This window comes from Phasianus colchicus, chromosome 1, assembly GCF_987193195.1.
Source record: "Phasianus colchicus chromosome 1, bPhaCol1.hap1.1, whole genome shotgun sequence".
In the NCBI taxonomy this organism is placed as follows: Eukaryota; Metazoa; Chordata; class Aves; order Galliformes; family Phasianidae; genus Phasianus; species Phasianus colchicus.
Genome location: NC_143436.1, coordinates 57,174,483 through 57,196,436, shown reverse-complemented (window position 1 = coordinate 57,196,436; position 21,954 = coordinate 57,174,483). Strand labels below are relative to the sequence as shown.

Here is a 21,954-nt window from a genome sequence, read left to right as displayed (position 1 = left end):
TATTACTAATCTCTGGGACACAAGTGGTTTGTGGGGATCATGATTTCCAACAAAGCACCTGCTCAAATCCTCTGCAGGTGGCCTTTGTACCTTTAGATAATCTCTATTTTCCTGTCCAGCCTTCTACTGGACAAACAGCTGAAACTGGTTTGATGAACTTATGGCTTCCTGTCATTCATTAGAAATATGTTATTCATTGACTTTCCAATCGTTTGCCATTAAAACTAATCAAATGCACTTCAGTTATCACCTGCCTATCCCAGTGGCAATTTTGTTGCTTTTTTTTCACCTTACAGAACTCATGCTGTCGTCATTAGTTTTAATTCTCGAACCTGTTTCATCATTCAGCATTTACACGCTCTTGGCACATTAGCTCCTGCCACAAGGGCTTAGCAGAACACCATCATACAGTGCTGGACAGCCAAGATGGCAGCAAGGAGGACAGGATTTGAGCCGGGTTGGGAGGCAGGAGCTGCTTTGGAAAAGTGCTGCTGGTGTTGGGTGTTGGCAAGATAAGAGCTGGTATTTGGAAGCAGGAATGACATTTATCTCTGATCTAGAAGGGACTGCCAGGAAGTGGGCTACTGAGCCATCTGGCATGAACTTGAATCAGCCCATGACTGACCCGTGACCAATATGTAGGCAATGTTTTACGTCTGCGTGTGTACTTCAGTTTAAGCAATTGATTCAGCAAAACGGTGTGTCCAAACTAGAACTGTACTTTTTAAGTTTTACAGATTGCCTATTCGCTTTGGGTGACGTGCCTGTGAACAGCGGCACTGATGCCACGGGCCAAACTGAACGCAGGCTAAAATTTCCACAGGCATCCATCCGCACATCGAGTGGGGTTGAAGGATGACCACCACAAGAACCTCTCTGTGAGGACTGAGGCCCCTCCGGCCCGACCACTTGCCCCGCGCCCACGTGAGCAGGCAGCCATTTGATCAGTAGCCGAGGGGACGCGGGCTGCAGCAGTCGAAAGTCTCTAACAAAGTGCACGTGGGCCGGCGGGGCGCAGGGCTCCTTTTGAGCGGCGAAGACCGCGCACAGAGCGGAGCCCCGGGGCAGGAGCGGATGAGAGCCATCGGGGGCGGGCCCACGGCGGGCGGGGCTTATGAGGGGCGGGGCTTATGCGGCGCGGGGGCACCGTGGGGCGGGGCCTGCGTGAGGGTGGGGGCCGGTTCTTGCGAGGGCGGGCTGGGAAAGCTCGAGTCGCACGTAGCCGGCGGGCGTGGCCTGGGGAGGGGCGTGTCGCGGAGGGGGAGAGGAGCGGGGCGGGGCGCGGGCGGCCGTTGGCCGTGTGGCGCGGCGGGGCAGCCTCCTCCCGGGGCAGGCACACAAACAGCGCGGGCCGCGCGCGGGCGGGGTGTCGGCGCGGGAAGGCGGGCGAGCGGCGGGCGGACAGCGGGGCCGCCCCGCGTCTCTTCGGCGCTCCGGCGACCGGCTCAGGACAATGGAAGAAGCGACGGCGACGGTGGCTGCGACGGCGGCGGCGGCCGGGGGGGGGCCGTGCCCGGTAGATCGGACGGGGGCGGCGGCGCTGAGCGGGGAGAACGAGGCCGAGAGCCGCCAGGGCCCGGCGGAGCGAGGCGGGGAGGCGGCCCCGCTCAACCTGTTGGACACTTGCGGCGTGTGCGGGCAGCCCATCCAGAGCCGGCAGCCCAAGCTGCTGCCCTGCCTCCACTCCGTGTGCCAGCGCTGCCTGCCGCAGCCCGACCGCTACCTCATGCTGCCCCCCGCCGCCCCGACCAAGGAGCCGCCGCCCCCCCCCGCCTCGCCCGGCCCCTCGCCCCTGCACTGCACGCCAGGTGAGGCCGCTGGGGACGCGCGTGTCGCGATAGGCGACGGGGCGTCGCGAGGGGAGCGTGGTGGGCGGGGAGGGAGCGGCGAGGGGGTGGGGGGGGGGCGGGGTCGGCGTTCCTTTTCTTTCGTTCGAATTTCCCACCTCGGCCCGGGGAAGTCCTGCGGCTGTCATCCTCGTTGCGCCGCGCTCCGCCGGGCGGCGGGGCGGCACCTGTCCGCACAGCGCCGCGGGCGGCTCCCCCCGGCCGTAGGAAACTTGTTTCGTGTTCCAGCGGGCTGGGAATAAGTTTCGGGGAGATCCTCTCCCGGTATGGGAGCTCGTGTTACGAGTGCGTTTGAAATGCTCGAGGAGCGCTCCGACCTGCAGCGGTATCCTAGGGAAGGGTACCCGCAGGCGTCCTCTGGTGAGAACGGGGAAGGTCCTGGAGAATGCTGCTTGCAGAGGGGGAGACTTAAAGAAGCTCGGTTTTCATGATAGGAGTTAATAGGATAGATGTGGCTGTGCTTTTTGGGATACGCACTGTGAGCTCGAGTAGAAAATTCTACCTGCAGAAGGCGGCAGGAACTCCAGTCTGGCCATTATTGAGTAAGTAAGGCTATTGTCCTCTTAAGTACCTGTACTTAAGGGGGCAGTGGCTGCTGTCTCTACTATCCCGCCAGCACATGTGATCCAAAGGAGTACGCTTGAACCATTTCCGGTTGTATACAAAAGAAAACCTCTCTGAATACTTGGGACAATTGGAGCCTTGCTTGGGCTTACCTGAGGAAGTCAGGCCTGGGATGTTTGTTAGCAGGGTGTGCTGAGCCTCTTCTTCGACATAGATGTCTGCGTTAGTACGTTCATTCAGCCTTTAATATTTAATTTAGGTAAGAGTCAGGCTGTCTCATCAGAACTTCCAAAGTGGGGAAAGTCGGTGAGACTCAAAGCTGGTGTATTTAAACTTGTCGGATCCAGGAGATGCCTTTGCTCGTACATCTCAGAGCAGAGCCGTGAACTCCTGCATAGGAGGAACGTGAAAAGCTCAAACTTTGGTGGATGATGGGATATTTCAAGATGGGACTTGGAAATGAGAAATGGGGGCAGAGATGCTGCCAACTCAGGAGTTGCAACATAGATTGTGGGACCATGTAATCATCTTAGGAGTTTCGAGGTCATGAACGGCATAGCTCAATTCCCAGATGTTATGCTTAAATATAGCAGATATTAAAGTATGTCGTTGAGCATAAAATGAGCTGTATCTTAAGAGTGAAAAGATGAGTGCCGTTCAAACGTCTGCTTACAGTAGGACAAAGGACAGCTAAAAACAATGAAACAATGAATCGTAGCAGCAGTGAACTGATACCTCCATTCACTTCTTGATTATGTGAGTTGGTTCTGTATGAATGAATAGCGCAATGCATACTTCTCTCTGTTCTTCAAGTATACAGCCATACCAATTTTTATCCCTTTATTTCCTTTCTAGTTATTTGTGTTCTTCCATGCTACTGTTAATTGCCCAGTGGGAAAAAGAAACCTGTGTAGATCTCACAGTCTTTGTCACATTCCTCAGGTCTTGTCGCTGTTTTGGCTACATTAAAGTGAATGTATACTATCTAATTACATGTGCATTGGCTGCTTTGTTTTCCAACTGATGTAAAGCAGTTGTAAATTTATGTTAGGTTCTGAAAAAAATACTGTCACCTTATAAAGCTGATTGTGGTGAGGAATAATGTGTTATGGTGGAAGGAAGTCTTGGATTCTCAGAAGACAGAAGAAGGGATGAAACAGTGCAAATCTGTCACCTCCAGTAATATGTTGCACAAAATGTGTATGAGAAGTGATCTGAAGTAATAAGCAGAAGAGTATAAGCTTAGAAAGCTGGGTGATAAATTCCTCACGTTATGTAAATTATAAGATACCGTGACTACACCAAAGAAATAAACAGCAAGGGAGCTGTTTGCTAAAAGCAATGTCCAATGTAAGAGCCACAATAGAATAACAAACTATGAAAAACTCCTGAAAGGTAAACAGAAAGGCTGCTTATGCACGTGTGCCGAGTAGTACCAGGCACAAAAAGATGCCTGGAGAAAGACTGGCAGGAGGGAGTCAGGCTTGAACAAAGGAAAGGCTCTGATTTGACAAATGCCTCAGTGCGCCAGCTCTGGGAAGGCGCGTCGTGCTGTGCTAATATCCACATTAACTGAGAAACCGGGAGCTAAAAACAAACCGATTTTCTACTGTAGTCTGGATGTGTGGGCTCCTGTTCATCAGCGTTTTGTCTTTAGTAAACCACTTCCAAGCAGAAACGCTCATTTGCTTTACTAAAACTTGTCTTGGAAGACAACCTGGGAGGTTGTTGGCTCACTCCCTGCGAAGTTATTAACAGCTAACAAGGGCGTGCTGTGAAAAATCTTTCAAACCTGAGAATCTTGAGTGAGTTGAGAGCTATGGTGTTGCACACTTGACGCACAGGTCAGTGTGGACAGTGGCAATGCCAGGTGTCAAGGCACCAGGGGTTTCCTGTGGTATACATTAGTCACTATTCCTCCTGCAGAGGTAGCCTGGTGCTGAGGCCGTCTGCAGCATAGATATGCTCTGTACTGTCACATGCGTTCCATTTGGAAATAAAATACTTTTTTTTTCTATAGAAAAGAATACTTGGGAGTTTTTCTGGTCTCTGGTATTTCTGAAGTATAGGGTGTTGTGAAGACAGCTCTGTGATTTCAGGGATGTTAGCACTGGAAAACTCATGGCTCTCTTTCTGAATTGCCACTGGCAACTTATTTGATGTAGTCGTTGTATTTTGTGGTTGTACTGCCAAACAACAGGCTGCTGGGCACAAACATGAACCACGAGGAATGCTGCAAGAGTGAGTTTGCAAATGTGATGCTTGTCTGCTGTTAAGTGTATTGGCTAACTTCTTACGTTTTCCTTTTGTTTCTTAAATGGCCCTTCTTCATTGTTTGATGGTGCAAATAATAATCAGTGTATACCAGGAAGCTGTGATTAGGAATCCACCATTTACCCAAATTTTGTGCTGAGTGGTGCTTAATGACTGGCCAAGTAGAGCGTTTATAATGGAGTATCTGAACGCCACTGGGCTTATGTGGAACTTTTTGTGTGAGGGGTTGTCTCACTCCAGTTGTTGGAGGAGATGATTTGATATACACACACATATATACGCACATACCTGGAGCGAGATAAAGACATAAGCAGGATCAAATGTTAACCAACTAGATTATTACAAACTCTCAAGAGTTAAGGAATGTGGGGAAGATGGGGAAGTTAGCAATAGTGAAGAGAGGAATTCTAGTGAAGGGATCATGAATTGGAGATAGTCAGTACCATAGGTCCAGCAATGTCCCAATAGGCTCTAGGGGGCTGCGGGTTGATCAGTGGCATCTTGTTGACTTTAACGGCTGCAGTTGGGTGGAGAGAGACTGCCTGTTCTACCTCTGAACTATTTGGGTTTTTGCACTCTTTGTTCTACTCTGGTGTACTCCTGATTGCTCGGGGCAATGGCACGTTCTTGGGTGATCTGCTGTTGGGTGATGGCAGATCATGCAACAATCACACGTCTAACCATCACCTGGCAGGCTGTTGAGCATGCATACTGACTGCATGGTGGTCACTTACTACAAAACAACCGCAGAAGTCTGCGTGACCTGCAAATGTCAACCGAGAGCAGATTCTTTCTGGTCACTCAACCAGACGAGTTCTTCTTGTTGGCTTGATCATAGCCTTGGGCAGGTCCTGCTGAACAGTCCTTGAGACAAGGATGCTTTCTTCCAGATTCTCTCAGAGATCCATGATAACCACAAAGTTAGGTTGAGATTCTATTTCTTTTTAAGCCTATTAATATTGCTTCATGCTGTAAATATGTTTTTGTATTTGTTCCTTGTTGTTTGCTCAGCCTGTACAAAAAAAAATAAAAATATCAAGACCTAATGTGTAGAAGAACTTGAGCATGGAAATGCATAGTCAAATTTTATGCAGGTGTTAAATCATACTAATTAAATTTGACTAATGTCAATAACAAGAATAATAGAGGGGAGCGTTTCTTCTTTGCCTTATCTGTAGGCAAACCAACTTGCAAACTAATCTGTATGAAGCTGTTGAAGCATGTAATGCTTGGGCACTCCCAGGATATAAGTTCTTGAGGAGTGTCCAGACTAACAACTCAAATACATTCAATGCTTGCTGTTAATTAAGGAATAAGTACTTCAGTTAGTAAACAAGGATTTCAGTGTTGTTCATGTTTATATTTTAGCTGATTAATGCCTAAAGATACTTGGCTACCAATACAAGTTGCAAGGTGTGGAATAAAGACCTAACCCTTGATACCTCATCGTGTATGCAGATTGCATCCAATGTTCTGATATGTGCCATGCTCAGTCTTTCTCTGGATAGCTTTAAACCCTCAGACTGTCAGCTGATCTTGGCATCTCGAAGTACAGATGACAGCAGGTGCCATCACTTCATTTTATCTGGAAAACATAGCTCTTGAAATATCTTAAATTTTCTTATTTTTCTGTATGTAATATGATCTTTCCCTTTTTAGGTTTGATAGTTAGGGTCCTCATTACTGAGTTTGAAGGACATAATAGCTTCATTTGAGCTTTCTTATGGTAAAGCTCTATTGTTCTTCCAGTCTTGATAGTCTGTGAAGACTTAAGATGTTTTTGATCTGCTTGCTACATATGTTTATTTCCATTTCATCTCACATATTGCTGCTTGATTAAATTGAATTCTCTCCATCTTCAGTGCTACAGAGAATACATATCTTATTTATATATACACACCCTCCCACGTACATACACATATGTGGTTGCCTCTGTGCATTCTTTCAAAAGTGTTATTTCCATTGTAGCACCATCAGGAAATAAATTCTTTAACCTGTAACAAAATTAAGGAGATTTAGGAGTAAGTCTTTTTGAAAAGAATGTGTGTTAGAGATGTGCATTTACAATCTTGCTTTTTCTCCTGAGTGGGTGACAGGAACGCTGAAACCACCAGGAACATCAGAGGAACATCAAAACCTCTGTAGTGGTGTAGCTACTCCAGTGGAGTTGGAAGTAGTCTAGAACTTACTGTACCAAAGGTACTGTACTGAGTAGTCCAATTTGAGATGCTTTTTTTTTTTTTAAAAAAAAAAAAGGTTTAAATCTTCAGGGGAAAAACCTAATTCTGTTCAGTTTATTCTTTACAGAAGTGTACTGAAGAGCCGGCAGGTTGTGCAGTGGGCCTTTGGGTTGGCCTGCTGACTTGCATCTATGCTATAGAATGGCCTTGTTTGCTCTACTTTAGCCAGCTTGTTACATGTAAGGAAGAAATTTCATGGAAACTTTTTCTTCTGAATGTAGTATTGTTAAAGATGACATTCTTCTGTGCAGAAAAAGCCAGTGGTGTCAAGCTTGTATTAAAATGCTCTATAAGGAATTTCCATGCTATTGAGTGGAATTTTCCATCACTAGTAAACTTGTGAGGCCGGTATTTTCCCTGTTATGCCTAATCTAAAAATGAGGCAGGGGAAAACCAAAACCAATTGAATTTCAAAGTGAGTTTCAATGTGACTATATTTTGAATTTGGGCCCCGTAGCATATGTGCTGAACCTATGATCCAGCTAAATTATGAATAATACAATCATTTCTTAATGTTAACAAAGATTTGGTTACTGTGTAATTAATGGAAAAAGAAGTCAAAATGTAGAGTTCTATTACCTACTTAGGCTTTGGTTATCAGCACTGTTAAATGAAGTGGGTTTGACAATGCAGCTGGTATTCCCTGTGAAAATACAGAACCATGTGCTGGGCAGGAGGGAACAACCCAAAGATTGTGTTGTTTCTGAGATCACAGTTAAGTTAAAAGGTTCTGATTACCAGCTTTCCTCCCTGCAGTGTAGGGGTGAACCAAGTCTGCTCCAGTGATATGGAAGGAACTGCTGTCTGTGGATCTGGATGAACTAGGGAGCAGGGAGTTGTTACATCCACTGTCAGTTCAGGGAAAGCAAATGGCAATGTGATTTCTGCCAGCTTTTTGTGATCTGGAGTGAAAATACTTGGTGTTATTCCCTTGAGTAGTTTCCTACTGGTGTTTCCCATAGTACTTAAAGCAGAACATTTGCTTATTAAAAACTTTTAATGGATTTATTGCCTCTTAAATTTCATCTGCTGTAACAGCTTAAATGTGCTTTTGTGTGCATGTGTGTGTATGTCTCTTTGGCTAATTTAAAGGTCATAAAAATGTCCTAACAATTCTGTTGAAATTTACCTCAGCAATTAGTTAGCTCTGCTTAAAATACAAACACTGCTCTGTAAGTAATGCCTCCTTTTTATGACCTCTGCCTGGGACACCAGAGGCAGATGCTGATAGGATGGCAGTAAAGGTTGAACCTTCCCACTGACATCCCATTACATGTTGTACCCTCTGAACCTCACTGTTACAGCTGAGCTGACTGAATTTCTACTTAAACTCCTTTTTCTAAAGGATGGAAAGAGAGTATAAAACAAATGTTTCTTATCAAAGCAGGAAATAGTTGTGTAAAGTAATGGAGCAAAGGGATTCATATAAACAGTTATATGAAGATTTTATGAGGGGGGACTGTATGTTGCCACACATACATTGTTAACGTGATAGAGGATTGATGTTAAAAAACTGTGTAGTTTTTGTTAGTTTGGGGGTGATGTTGTTTCTCAGGGAGCTTTGGCAAAAGCCAGACAGTGAGCGGAGTTCAGCAGTTGGAACTGCACTCCTGAATTCTGGGGCCCTTGTTTCTCTGGACTTTGGACACGGGCACATCTTCATTTCAAAAACAGAATTCTGCAACTCCAGAGCTGAACTCTCCTTAAGCAGGAGTGCACAGAGAAGAGAGCTGAGCCATTTGCTTGATGACTGTAGGAAGATTCCCACTTCTGATAGTGAGTGAGTGGCACCTGGCTACTTCTCCTTTTTAATGGCGCGTTCCACTTTCTGTCTGGTCTCTTAGGTGAATTTAGTACTATTTAAATAAAATTCAACTGTAGCTGAAATACTATTTGAAATTAAAGGCTTACTTAACTTGAGAAGTGGCCGGATATTTTTCCCAGTGAGCTGAAACACATCTCTGTACTGTACACAGTCAGTAAGAAGCAGGACTGTTGAGATATTTGCGAGCTTGGAAAAACCATTTGTATTTTCTAGAATGTCTACTTTAGTTCAGAAAGCATGTAATAAACTTAAAAGTTCATTTTATTCTCCTCGTTCACTTCTGGACATCTATTAGTGAGCCACTGTGGCTAAGGATATACAGGGTTGATGTTGAAGCAATGCTGTGAGCCAACCCAACAGAAGTTCAGGTGACACTGCTGCTAAACTGCAGTACCAGTACTTGCAACACTAATGGTGGTTAGGGACTGCTGTCAGCTGGGGAGTGAGTAGGGTGGAAGAAGGAAAAGCAGGAAGCTGTAGAACTGCTGGGGCAGGAGAATTGGGCATTATAAAGTGGGAGTAAGGTTCTGATTTTAAAGATAAGGTACAGTGCTTCTATCAAACAGTCCAGTGCTGACAGGCCCAGTCCTGGAAATGAATGGGGTGCAAGATCAGCCTAAACAGCAAAAGTGTGATTTGAAATATGTATATGTGTATGCATATCTATCTATACTGGGCTTTGAATCATCTTTGTAGTGGACAGTGGGTCAGCTGAGATAAAGATGGTCTGTTTAGCAGACAAGCTTTATCAAAAAAAAGCATACAGCTGTGTCATGATATGTAGTATCTAATAGCAAGACCTTGGTAATGTGTTCGCTGAATATCCTGGAAGCCTGGAGGTAGCACACTTCAAAGGAAGATGTAGTGCTTTGGTGTGTTCAGGATCCTGGTTCCAGGAACACCTTTGCTTGCTTAAGCAATTGAATTTTAGCCCTCAGTAGTTTAATTCCTTACTTCAGGGGGTCTTTCAACATGTATTAGTAGCTATTGTTCTCACTCATGCCTATGAACTGTTGGCCATACCAACTGCGGAGTGCTTGGCCTTAACTACTTTTCTGTTTCCATCAGTGGGACCACGAGTCCATTAGGTTGGCTAGGAAGCTGTTCTTTGAACCAACGCCCTGCTTGAACTGAATAGTTCAATCAAGTGTTAAAGAAACTTTTTCTCTTTTGAGAAGTTCTCTATTTAACTTTTCTTAAGTCCCTTCCCTACGCAAGAAGTGAAAAATGGATTCGCTTTAAAACTTACCCGAGTGATATCTCAAAAAAAAAAAAAAATAAAAATAAAAAAAAATCTACGTATGTGAAATTCTAGAAATAATTATTCTAGCAGCTCTTTTGGCAACATGGGGAGGACTTTCTATGTGGACTTTAAGATTCTTTAAATGCTAATCCAACATCCTTCTAAAGCTCATTTAGCAACAGTTATGATTATATTGTGTTCCAATTTGTTGGTAATTCTTGTGTTGTTTTTTTTCCTTGCTCCCAATTCCATTCAGATGAGACCGGATTTAATAAGGCTTTTATTTGGCTGCCTATCTACTGATTTAAATTATTGAGAATACAGTATAGGTGCTATAATTTTTACGATATCTGACTAAAGATCTTTAACAGAATAGCTGTTCTGCTTTGTTAAGTATTCTGTTCATTTGTCATTATTCCTGCCAAGTAGGTTAAGGATCACAAAACTGTGGTGGAACTCTTGTGAATATTCCCTAAAAAACAGGAATAGTAGGTGTGTATATATATTACTCATTGTTCATTCACAAACTGGTTTTGGAGGCAAAATGTCTCATTTCCAGGACTTTATTGTTTAAACTAATAGATGATCATTCCTATCAGGCAACACTGCATTAGAAGGTGGAATAGGTAAGTGATGTTTGTGAAGGCCTACTTATGGTAGAAGATTAATGTCCCCAAGCTTTGTTTTTAGTACAAAGAGAACCATACGAAGGCTAGATTTCTTTAGTGGCAATAGATGTTAACATCTGCCAGCACAGAGTTTAGTTCATGCTTCAGTTCTGCACGGCAGATTGCAACAAGAGAGGATATCAGGAAGTATGAAACAAGACCACAAGTGTACCACGAGCTCTGAAGTCACTGTTGTTCTTCCATGATCAATCAAGAGTGCCTCTTTGACTCAGAAGGGATCACTTTTATTAGATCTTTCAATAACTTTCATGTTAATGCACTGTCCAAGTAGCAGGAGCAACGGTGCATCGTAATGAATGCTGGTTCTTGGAGACTGTGTAGTCTGCATGAGCCTTTGGATGTTGTTTTTAGCTTCATCGTTTTGAAGTGATGAGGGTATGGGAAAAGGTGGTCACCTTGTTTTCTGAAGCCTTACAGCAGAAGTGCTTTGGGGCACTGAGCACGCAGAGAAGTTAGCTTAGATTGAGTTGACTTGTTTTCCCCTGTACATCTGCACCTGGATAAGCAATGCTTAATAAATACGCATGGTATTTTCCTCTCGTTTCTGTTGGAGGGATTCTTGCTATTCATCTGGATGCTCCATAGTGGATGGTTGTATTGGCATGCTTGTGAGCCTGCTTTAACAGAGAGTTGGACTAAATGATCCCCAGACATCCCTTCCAACCCCTATGATACTGTAATTTCGTGATTATTTGAAAGAAGTAGATTATTTCTAAGATACAATTCACTTGGCTGTATGCAGACACCTGCTTTTAAGATGAGACAAATCATGACTTAACTATGTGCGTTACCTAGGTCTACACTGATTATGAAGGGTCCTTCGTATAAACTGACACATAGATGGGTGAATCTCACCCGAGGTATTAAAATGTTGGCAACACTCTGAAGAAACTTTATACTTCTTTCAAGTGCAAAGCTTAGCTTTATGGACTTACTCTGGTATAGTGAATTGGTATTATTTCTGTGCTGCTATTAAGAATTATTTTGTCATGGATGCAAAAATCCTGCTTGTGACATTCAAGCTTTAATATGAAAAAGCTTTTGAATATGGGAAGTAATCAGAATAGACTGAAATTAGAAATCATGAAGTCATTCTGCTCTAATAAATAAATGGCTTGAATGTTTACTTTTTTATTCCAATACTGACTTCCTGCTGAGCTCTTATACCTCCCTGATGGAAGCAACAGGAAGTAGTAAGTACCTTCTTTTTTCCTCTTATTAACTAAAACTGGCGGTGGGAATTTTCATCAGATATTGTTTGTGTTTTCCATTGCCTCTGCCAACAGCAATTTTTTGTTTTAAATTAATTTAGAAATCCTTAAAAGATTACCAGGTTAATAATGGCAGTGCTTGTTACATAATAGCATTAATTCCAGTGCAGATTGGAAGTGTGCCTTTGTAAATACTTGGGATTTATTGATAAGTACATATTAAATCCTTCTTTCTCTCTGTTAGAATTTGCTTCCTGGGCATTTTGCTGGTAAAGAAGGAAACACAACAGAGAGGTGTTGAGGAGTTTTTGAACTGAGCAGAACTTTACAACAGCTATCAGTTCAGCAGAATACTATTGGATGCAGCAAGCACTGCAATTAAGTTGATAGCTCTGTACTTTGAAATTAAAGTTATTTGAATTTTGTTTTGTTTCAGAGCTGCAGACTGCAGTTTGTTCAGAGCTATCTTCTGTGAGCCTCGTGGCAGCCTTTCGTACTGGTGATTTGAAATGGGCTGCAGAAGCTGTAATAGCAAAACAGCATGAAATAGAGCAGACAGAGTGAGGTCCAGCTGTCCAAACTAGAGTCACTTCTGCCACTTGTGAATTTCTAGAATCTCTGTAATATTCAAACCAGTGCCAGCAGATGTACTGCACAATCCACAGGAGGTTGGTTTCCTTTTGGAAGAGTAGCTGGAAGCCAGGCAGGATATCCTTCCTCCTCGACTAGGTTACATCTGTTCAGGCACCTGAATTGCTTGCTGTAGGCTACTGCCTCAGAAAGTGAGGGCCGGGGAGGCTGGTCTCCCAAGTCTTGATCAGCAGCTTCCTGTTATCTGATGGTGATCCTATCCTGTTGAGAACAGGAGGAAAGCTGTGAAAGAAAGGAGTGCATGGTTTCATCTGAGCATTCAAGAGAAAGTAAGATGAACTTGCTGAAGATCCCGAATTGTGTTGGTGTTTTTGCTTTTGATGACATTTCTCATGAGTACTCTGACTGAAGTCTATCTATTGTTGTCCTCAGTACCGCTTCCAGCTTGGTTCCCTTAATTTGGTTCAAATTCTTCTTTTAGGCTTATTTTTTAAAAAACAGATCTGCTCAGAGTTTATGAGAATATTATAGTGTTTTCTAAAACAGTAAATGAATGTGGGAACTAAATGGAGGAACTGAATGGAATAAGTTATGTCCCGTAATGGAGTAAAAGCTTTATCTTTTCTACAAAGGGTTAAAAGAGCCAATTTCTTCAGCATCTTCCAAATGGGCTTTGTTTGACTGTTTCAACTGCCCAAATGATCATCTGTTTATACCTACTTCTTCCTAACTATTCTCTCTGACAATAGAGGCACTGTTATGCATCTACTGAACTGTCAACCAGTAGTAGATGAAAAATCTAAAAGATAAGATCAGACTGTATGAAATTTCTCTGTAAAAGCAAATGACTACTAGCAGTGTCATGCTCACAACTGCAGTGAGATCTATCTTCTTACTACATTTTCTGGCAAAACAATTTTTTTGTTCCAATATTGTTTTTTCTTTTTTGAACAGTAAAGGTATTTCAGTAGAATGTATCTATCTGGATTGTATTAAAACCTCTTTCAACATGTTACTGTTAAATTGCTGCGCTGCTCAGAGAAAATGATAGGAGAATGTCACTGAATATTAAAAATCCTCGCTTATAGCTTCATCTTGTGTACTTACATTCAGGAGATACGTAATGAATTCAAGTTGGAAATACTTGACAATTTCAGAACTGGAAGGAATGTATTTTAATTTTGATGAAAGAAATGCTCACCACAGCCAGCAATGAAAATTGGCATAATTGCTGGAAGCTTCTGCATCATTTAAGCATGTTCATTGCAAGGCAGTGAGGTGTTTTTTGTTAATAATCTAGTACTTAAATACTGCCTATCCTGCAATAGCAGTATTTCCCTTTGTTACCATTATGACACTTCTTATAATTATAATGTTGAAGAAAATGCACTGGGCAGCGTTGGATGTGAATGTAAACTCTCCATTCAGAATTTCCTGAGGTATTTTAAATTTGCGAGGGCTGATGTCCACTTCTACAATGAGATGAAGTCCAGTATGTGATATCTGAAATGTTCCAAGCTTGGGCATGTACGGCAAAAACAATGAGCCATTTCACAGCGCAGCTGAAATATTTTAATTCAGCTCTGCAGTGCTTTCCAAGAAAGTCAATGCACTGCAGCATAAAAACTGGCCTGTAACACTCTTCCAGAGGGGGGATTACAGATAGTATTCTTTGTCTGTTTTTCACTTATTTACATATTAGAAGGTGGCACATAAAGCATTTGGATTTTGATAAACTCGTCTGCTAGATTTGTGGTTGCTTGGAGTGTTTCTGTTTTGGCGGTAGGCGCTGGTTTCCCCTTGAGGACTGTTTGCTTGTTGGTTTAACCTACCTCCCTCCACTAGCAGCAGCAGGCTGTCACAACCAGATAGGAGCAGCTTTTTCTGGAACAAACTGGTTTGAAGAAGTTGCCAATTTTGCAGCACCAGGATTGGCTTAATGAGAAACAAGAGGAAAGCAGCAATTACCTTTAAAATTGATTCAGACGTTATTGCAGATGATACCATCTCTCTAGTTTAAGTGTTTGTTTTTAACAGAAGAACCGAACCTGTATATGTATATACAGTTTCACCTCAATCCTGTGCATTTCTAATGAAAAACTTGGCAAATATAAAGGCTGTGCATTTCCACAACGAGAGGATAAGAAGTCTGTGGGTCGTAACTGAAATGCCCAAATGTTTTGTGTGGTTATACAGTAAATCTTCTATCTGGCACTGTCTTCAGTCTCTAAAATACCTTTTCTTAATGTTAACTCTTCTGCATGTTTGGAAAAAAACACAAAGCAGAAACCAACACAGAACTGTGTAAGTCACACTTAGTATTTTCTGTTCTGAAATCTCAGTAGCTAATATTTCAATGAAGACTTCTGTACAATTGAGGAAAAATTGCCTTATGCAAGCTTAATTAATTTATTCTGTAATGGCTATGTCATCTTAGGCAAAAACAAGTAACCAGTTGCTTGCAGGTCTTCTATTTATTAGAGAGAGCTTCATGTCACAAAACTTGTATGTGTTTGAATAGGACTGATCAGTACTGAATGAAGGAAACTGTTAATTTTGCTCTTCTTTTAGCAAAACACTTTGCATCTACAAACAAAACTACATGTTTTGTATCTCCAGCTGATTGTCCAGTGACTTTATTAAATTGGCTCTGAAAACTGTTCATTGCAGTGGAGATACAAACAAGCTGAAACTGGGTCAGAGCAGACCCGTCTCCTTCTATTGTCTCTGAATGCTTCAGTAGGCTCGAATTACTCCCAGGAAATTGAGAATTGAGTTGGAAATAATACAATGTATGTCTTAAATCCATTTTGCTGAATGGCTTGAGGTGGCTTTCCTATGGATGCAGTATGCAATTTGTGAAGAAGCACAAGAATGCTTTGCCTTACATGCATAAAATGTAGGCTAGTGTTCCTTGAAGAGGCACGCTGCACCAGGAGTCTGTTGAGAGTGAGAGCTGGTACACTGGAAACTAACTCTTCTCTCCCCAAACCCCCAGATTAATCCATGTTGTAATTCCCAGTCCACTTCACCCCATGTCAACATGAATCTCGCCGATTGCTCAAGGTTGGTGTAGGATAGAAACAAATGAGCAGGGCAGCCATTATTGTTACTTTTGTTGGGAGTGTGGTGTCCAGGGTCTGAGTGTAAGGTTCCAGTTCTAGTGGATGCTGCCACTAAAGAGTGGTCATCTCTACTTCATCACCTTGAAGAGTCATGTGCTCTTGATCCAGCTTACCATACAGCAACTCCTGGCACAGAGGTGTAGATGGAAAATGCAGGTTACAATCACTTAATGTCACGTTACCATCCTCATAATAATCATAGTGGTGATTATGGAACACCTCCCACGTTAAGTAATATGCTTCCACCTGCCTATTTGAGCACTCTGCAAATGCTTGTTCCATTCAATAAAAAAGATCACCGCCAACAAAAATCTTATAGGATTACTTTGACAAAAATAACATCTGTCATGGGGCAACTTAATTTCTCCAAGCAAGAATAAACATGCATGTATGTTTTTAAACATCTTTCTCCCTGCAGAAATTTCATGGTAGACACAAGCAAATGGTTGCACTGAAAATAGTTCATCTCAATTCTCAGTGGTCTGCCTGTCGTCTTTTAGGATCTCCCTTTGCTTGTATTAGTGTAAGGAGACAAGTGAAGAATCAGTTTCAAGCTTTTCTTCTTTCCTGATAGGCAGTGAATTTCTTTGGGTTGCTTTCTACCTTTGACGATTCAATTCAGTCACAAGTATCTCAAAGCTCTTTAGAACTGATTGGGTCAAGAGTTAGTTAAGCAACAGAACTTCTGTATGGAATTTCAAAGATTTCTTCCTATCCCAAATTTAATCAAGATAAATATTAAAGCTGCACCATTCAGGAATGTGAGTTTCCCCTAATCCAAAAAATTCTATTCCATATTATGGGAGTTAATAATGTATAATATCCCAACTCTTCAGATTTTCCCTCTTTTGCCCTTATTGCCTTTATGGAAATTATGGGACTTCTTAAAGGGAGATCAAGCAGCAAAACAATTTGGTATTTTTTCCATTAAAGCAGTGAAGTAGTTAACATTTTTATGGCATAGTATTTTTCTCCTCTAGTTTCAATATAGTTATTTTTTCTTACTAATTTATAGAAGAAAGTCAACTAAATAACTTATAATATCCTACTACTCAGAACTTAAATCTTCTTGAACAGATTGTTGTATAAAGCTAGAGTTCCTGGCCCTGAAAGAAATGAAGTAAATTATGGCACAGTTTAGGAAGGGTCTTGAAACAAGAGGAAGGAAGAATTGACATTAAAACTAAGCGTGATTAGGAATCTATTGTGTGATTACCTCAAAACGTTAACCCACACACAAAAAAATTAAATGGATTCACTTTAGTACTAGGAGAGTATCTTGCAGAGGGACTCAATGGAGGAAATGTTAATTATTTCAGAGGTTAATTTAGAAGTGGCATTCTATGCATGCTTAAGAAACAGCTTAAAAAGTAATTAAATGCTTATGGGAAAGTGGTGCACGAGTGAACATGCATATGTGGAATACTGCTAAAAAAAAAAAAGGTTGGACTACATCAATGTGTCTTTATTTACTTTATTCCTTCTTAATGTACATTATTGTGACTGAAATACAAGCAGGAGAGTCTCTGGAAAATGTCATTGTCCTTTTGCTTGTTCAATAAGGCGTTAGCTGCTTGGCACACCACCTGTTGGATTGTCAGCAAAAGGATTGCATGGGCGCTCCTATGTTTGCTTCAGCCATCTGACTTAACACTGTCAGTTATGGCTTTAAATTAATCTGTCTCTTTTTCATATGCTAAAGTAAGTGTAACTCCTCTATCAGGTGTGTTAGTAGATGAAAGCAAGAATCATTAATGTCTGCGATGTCCTGTTTTGTTACTTCCATCAGGACTGGAAGGGAATATCTGTCCATCTTTTTAGTTAAGCCTCCATACTTGAAAGCTGGATGAGAAAGAAACATGCTTTGAAAACCACCTGATTCCTTCTATGGATCCTCATTGTACATGCAGTATATATTATAATTTATAGAACAGAATCACAAAATGGTTTGAGTTGGAAGGGACATTAAAGACCATCTCATTTTAGTCCCCCTGCCATTTGTGGGGACATCTTGCACTAGACCAAGTTGACCAAAGCTGCAGCCAACCTGGCCTTGAATACTTTTCTAAGTAACCTGTTCCAGTGTCTCAGCAGCCTCTGTAAAGAATTTCTTCCTAAGACCTAATCTAAGCCTACCCTCTTCTATCTTAAAACCATTGCCACTTGTGCTGTGGCTATGCTCTTGTAAAAAGTCACTCTCCTTTTCTTTAAGTACTTTTTAAGTATTGAAAAGCTGCAATAAGGTCTCTCTGGAGCCTTCTCAAGGCTGAACAACCCCAGCTCTTTCAGCCTGTTTTTGTAGGAGAGCTGCTTCAGCCTTCTCATTGTCCTTGTGGCCCTTCTCTGGACCTCCTGTAATCTAATATGCACCTAATGAAGTTCAACAAGGCCAAGTGCAAGGTATCGTACTTAGGTCAGGGCAATTTCAGATGTCTACAGACTGGAAAAACTCACTGAGAGCAGCCCTGCAGAGAAGAACTTGAGGGTCCTGGTGAGTGAAAAGCTGGATGTGAGCCAGCAGAGTAGTCTTGCAGTCCAGAAGGCCAACTGTATCCTAGGCTGCAATGAAAGAGGGATGGCAGTAGGGTCTGCCCTTGTGAAGCCGCATGACTGTTGTAATTGATGTGTTATGTATTTTCCAAATCTCTGTAGGGCTGTAACAGTATAAAGCAATATCTTCTCCATATAAAATCTGCTAAATTATGTATAGACCAGCATCATTCTTGGTGCCGCTTCAGATTTCATATGAACTAAATTAGAATTCTAGTTTAAAGCATAAAATAAGCCATTAGGACTGATCTGTAAGACTCATGTGCAGTGGGTTAACTGTGGCTCTCTGCCAAACACCTTGCCAACTACTTCCTCCTCCTTAACAGGATGGGGGAAGAAAATAAGACAAAAAATCTTACGGGTTGAGGTGAAAGGAGGGAGATTTCTCACTGTTACCATCACAGGCAAAATGCAACTGACTTAGGGAAAATTAATTTCGTTTATTGCCAGTAAAGATAGCCTTTTTTCTCCCTCTTTTATAGCTGCCCTGCAGTGGTTTTTTTTGCCTTTTCTAAATAATACCAGCAGCTCATGAGTTAGAATAAGGGATTCAAGAAAAACTTCTCAGGAGGATTTTGAGAGGTTTGGGCAGTTTTTTTTCTCCTTCTCCCATCTCAGCCTAGAATCTACACAGTCACTCAACCTTACTGTTGCCATATTCGGTCTGTGAAAAGACCAGTGGAACATTTGGTTTCAGTGCTGAAGTGCTGTGTGTCAAAAATGACCAATACTATAAAGGTTGCACTGAAAATAATACTTCCTATTTATTTCCATGAGAACTACTACAGATAGAAAAAGCACAGTAACACTATTTGATAGAGCAAATTCTCAGCTACAAAAGTGTTTCTCAGCGTAGTCACCACCATTAGCTGTGTGTTTTCACCAGTGATGAACATGGCCTGCGTGCCATGCTCATAAAAATGCGGCAGTGGAGGTGACCCACTGTTGCTGTCACCAGTGCTTAAACACACTGCCCACTGCCTCACTGTGCTCATAGCCACTGTTTAGTGTCCATAAATGTTCAGCAAACATTGATGAATGTCAGTGGGTGCCGTTTTTCCAAACAGAAGAATTCAGCAGTACACCTTTGCTTCATACACACTTCAGTGACAGACGCCATTTTGTCAGACTGTCCTTTTGCCGCCATTCTTTCTGTACCCTACTCCCAAATGCATGCATGGACCAACTCAGTTGCTTTCTTTTTCCCACAGAATTGTGTCTTGTTTGGACCAAGAATGAGCAATGAGGGAACAGAGGGTTGTTTGTAATCAGCACTGTAACAAAATGTTGTTCTTTAAAAAAAAAAAAAAAAAAAAAAAAGTATTTTCCAGCAAGTGCGTAGCGTAAGTATTATTGTCTGTGGCAAATTGATTTGCTTAATAAGAGAAGAAAATAAGAACTTAAGAGTATTACCTACCTAACATACCAGAATTGGATTTTTTTTTATTATCCTTCATGAAAATGGTATAAAAAAGTTGCAAAAGTTTTAACCAAAATATAGAATGTGTCTATCAAAGGAAGCTGCAGAGATGTGTATTGAAACACAGACTTGCAAAATAGCAATTACAGTTGAAGCAGGCTTAGTATCACAGCCTTACAGATAAAAGTGAAGTGCCTTGCACACAAGGGGAAAGCTGCTGGCTAAATTTCAGGAATGAAGAGCTAATTGAGTATAACGTGCTTAGATCTCTAGCATGTTATTGGAATAACACTATGAAAAAGTTATCTAAATGTTGTGTGAAACATAAGGAATTCGTTTTTTTTATGGAAAGTAAAATATTTTAATGATTTCTGCACTTCTGCATTTTAATTTAAAAGTGAAACAGGAGCAAAATTAAGCACATATCAATTTAGTTAAATATTCAGGTGCTGAATTATTTACTGGTTTTAAATTTGGTGCATTAAACTATACTGTAACTATAACCTTCTGTTAGTCCCTAAAATCATGCTTCTTTTGAAATAACAGTTGTAGGTCTAGAATCTGTCTTGGTTTGGTCTCGTGTCACTATTCTGCTGTAGAACTTGCATGATCCTACAGCCTAGATCAAAGGATGACAATATCCCAAGTTTGGTGGGACCCACAGAGATCACTGAGTCCAATTCCTGGCTCCACACAGGTCCACCCAGAAAGAAACCCTACATCTGACAGCTTTGTCCAAACACTAAATGAATTCCAACATCACGGGACCATGACCATTGCCTGATTAGCCTGTTCCAGAGCCTGACCACCCTTTTGGGAAGAACCTGTTCCTAACACCCGGCCTGACCCTCTCCTGACACAGCTGCGTGCTGTTTCCTCAGGCTCTGTTGCTGTCACAGGGAACAGAGCTCAGTGCTGCCCCTAGGTGAAGTGATTATTTCAACCTAACTTAGTTTTTATTCATTTCCTTTTGGTGGCTGTGAGTATAGATAATTTCCTTAAAGCAATACACTAATGTCAGCATTTCAGAGTTTTCTTGGAAGATAAAAAAGCCTCGGTGTTAATTGTTTTTAATTCTGTTGTTTGGCATGTAGGTGTCTTTTTAAAAATGTTTCTGCAGGTCTTCTTTGTGTAAACGTGGTCTACTCACCGTTAAGCCCCAAGTCTTGAGAGTGACTTTGTCCTTTTTTTGTCTTGTGAGGGATAACTCAACCCTTTGTGTTGCTGGTTGTCAGCTCTGTGCTCAGCCTGGATTATGTTACTGTTGTGACCCAACTGGATCATGATTGTTGAGGTTTCAAAATTACCTCAGCCTAAATTAAGGTGAAACGACACCAGCAGACTGGTTAAATATTTATTTGTATCTCACTATGATACCTAGCACAAGACATGGAGAATACATATATTTAAATTTCTGTACTGCATTGGTGATAAGCTATGATTATATGCCTTGGGTTGCATCCTAATGTAACCTGAAAAGAGAGAGGAGAAAAAAAAAAGAGAGACAAGAGAGGTGGGAAGAGGAAAAGGGAGTGGATAGGCATGGAAGGAAAATCCAGATTTCCACCTTGCTTCCAGTGTAGTCTCTGCTCTAGTAATACCCAGGTGGCAGGTGCACACCTGACCATTGAGTTGTAGTCCTTTTTATTTGTCACAAAAGTATATTGCATACATATCTGTAGTTTGCATGTGAGGTGGGAGTAGGTGGAATTCAGCATTGACCCTTTATCCAGACAAAATCAGGGTCATTGAGACTATTTCATATCACGTGAGTCACGTTAGCACCTCTTGCAGCGGGGAACCTTGCCCACATTTGCATGGGAGAGCAGTGCCATCCATCCTCTGACATACTCTGCACCCCCCTCAGGAGAGCACTTTTGGTTTCCTGTTCTGGCTGCAAATTAAACACGCCATTTTCCTTTCTTCTTCACTGCTAAGCAATTCCTTAGTGACTGAGACATTCAAACAGCTTTAGAGATTTTCCACAGGACTTTGCAGGTACTATCTTAAAATTGTTCTCCAGTGTGTCTTGTAGAATAGAGGGAGAGGACCTTGCTCATTTATTTCTTAACATATCCTTGCTTTTTATGAAGGCAGTTGCTATTTTAATGCAAGTCTGTTCCTTTATACAATTTCTCTTTAAATTTATTGCATTTCAGTTTCTTTCAGTACCGTAGTTGGAAGTCAGTTGTGTCATGCTACTGGTGTGTGTAGAACTGTTCACTCACTAATGAATACTCCGCATTAATAAATGTTTGCTTTAATCAATTGTGTAACATCAAATTGTCAATGGAATGCATTGCTTTTAGAAGAAAAGGAATTAATTTGCTAAGATTAAAGCAAATCTGAAGTAGGATTGAAACAGAGATATATGA

General features: G+C 41.7%; 1 protein-coding gene across 2 annotated transcripts in view; it reads left to right on the top strand.

Annotated features, from left to right (window-relative positions):
* Window positions 1–1,282: 1,282 nt before the first annotated feature.
* Window positions 1,283–21,954, top strand: part of TRIM24 (tripartite motif containing 24) — a 56,449-nt gene continuing 35,777 nt past the window's right edge. The window contains exon 1 of one of the 2 annotated variants that reach the window (XM_090144040.1): window positions 1,283–1,808. In XM_090144040.1, coding sequence (XP_090000166.1) covers window positions 1,454–1,808 — 355 coding nt within the window. In that variant the 5' untranslated portion in view covers window positions 1,283–1,453. Of the gene's footprint in view, window positions 1,809–1,929; window positions 2,208–21,954 lie in introns of those variants that run through there. The other variant, XM_090144046.1, reaches the window with a different exon arrangement.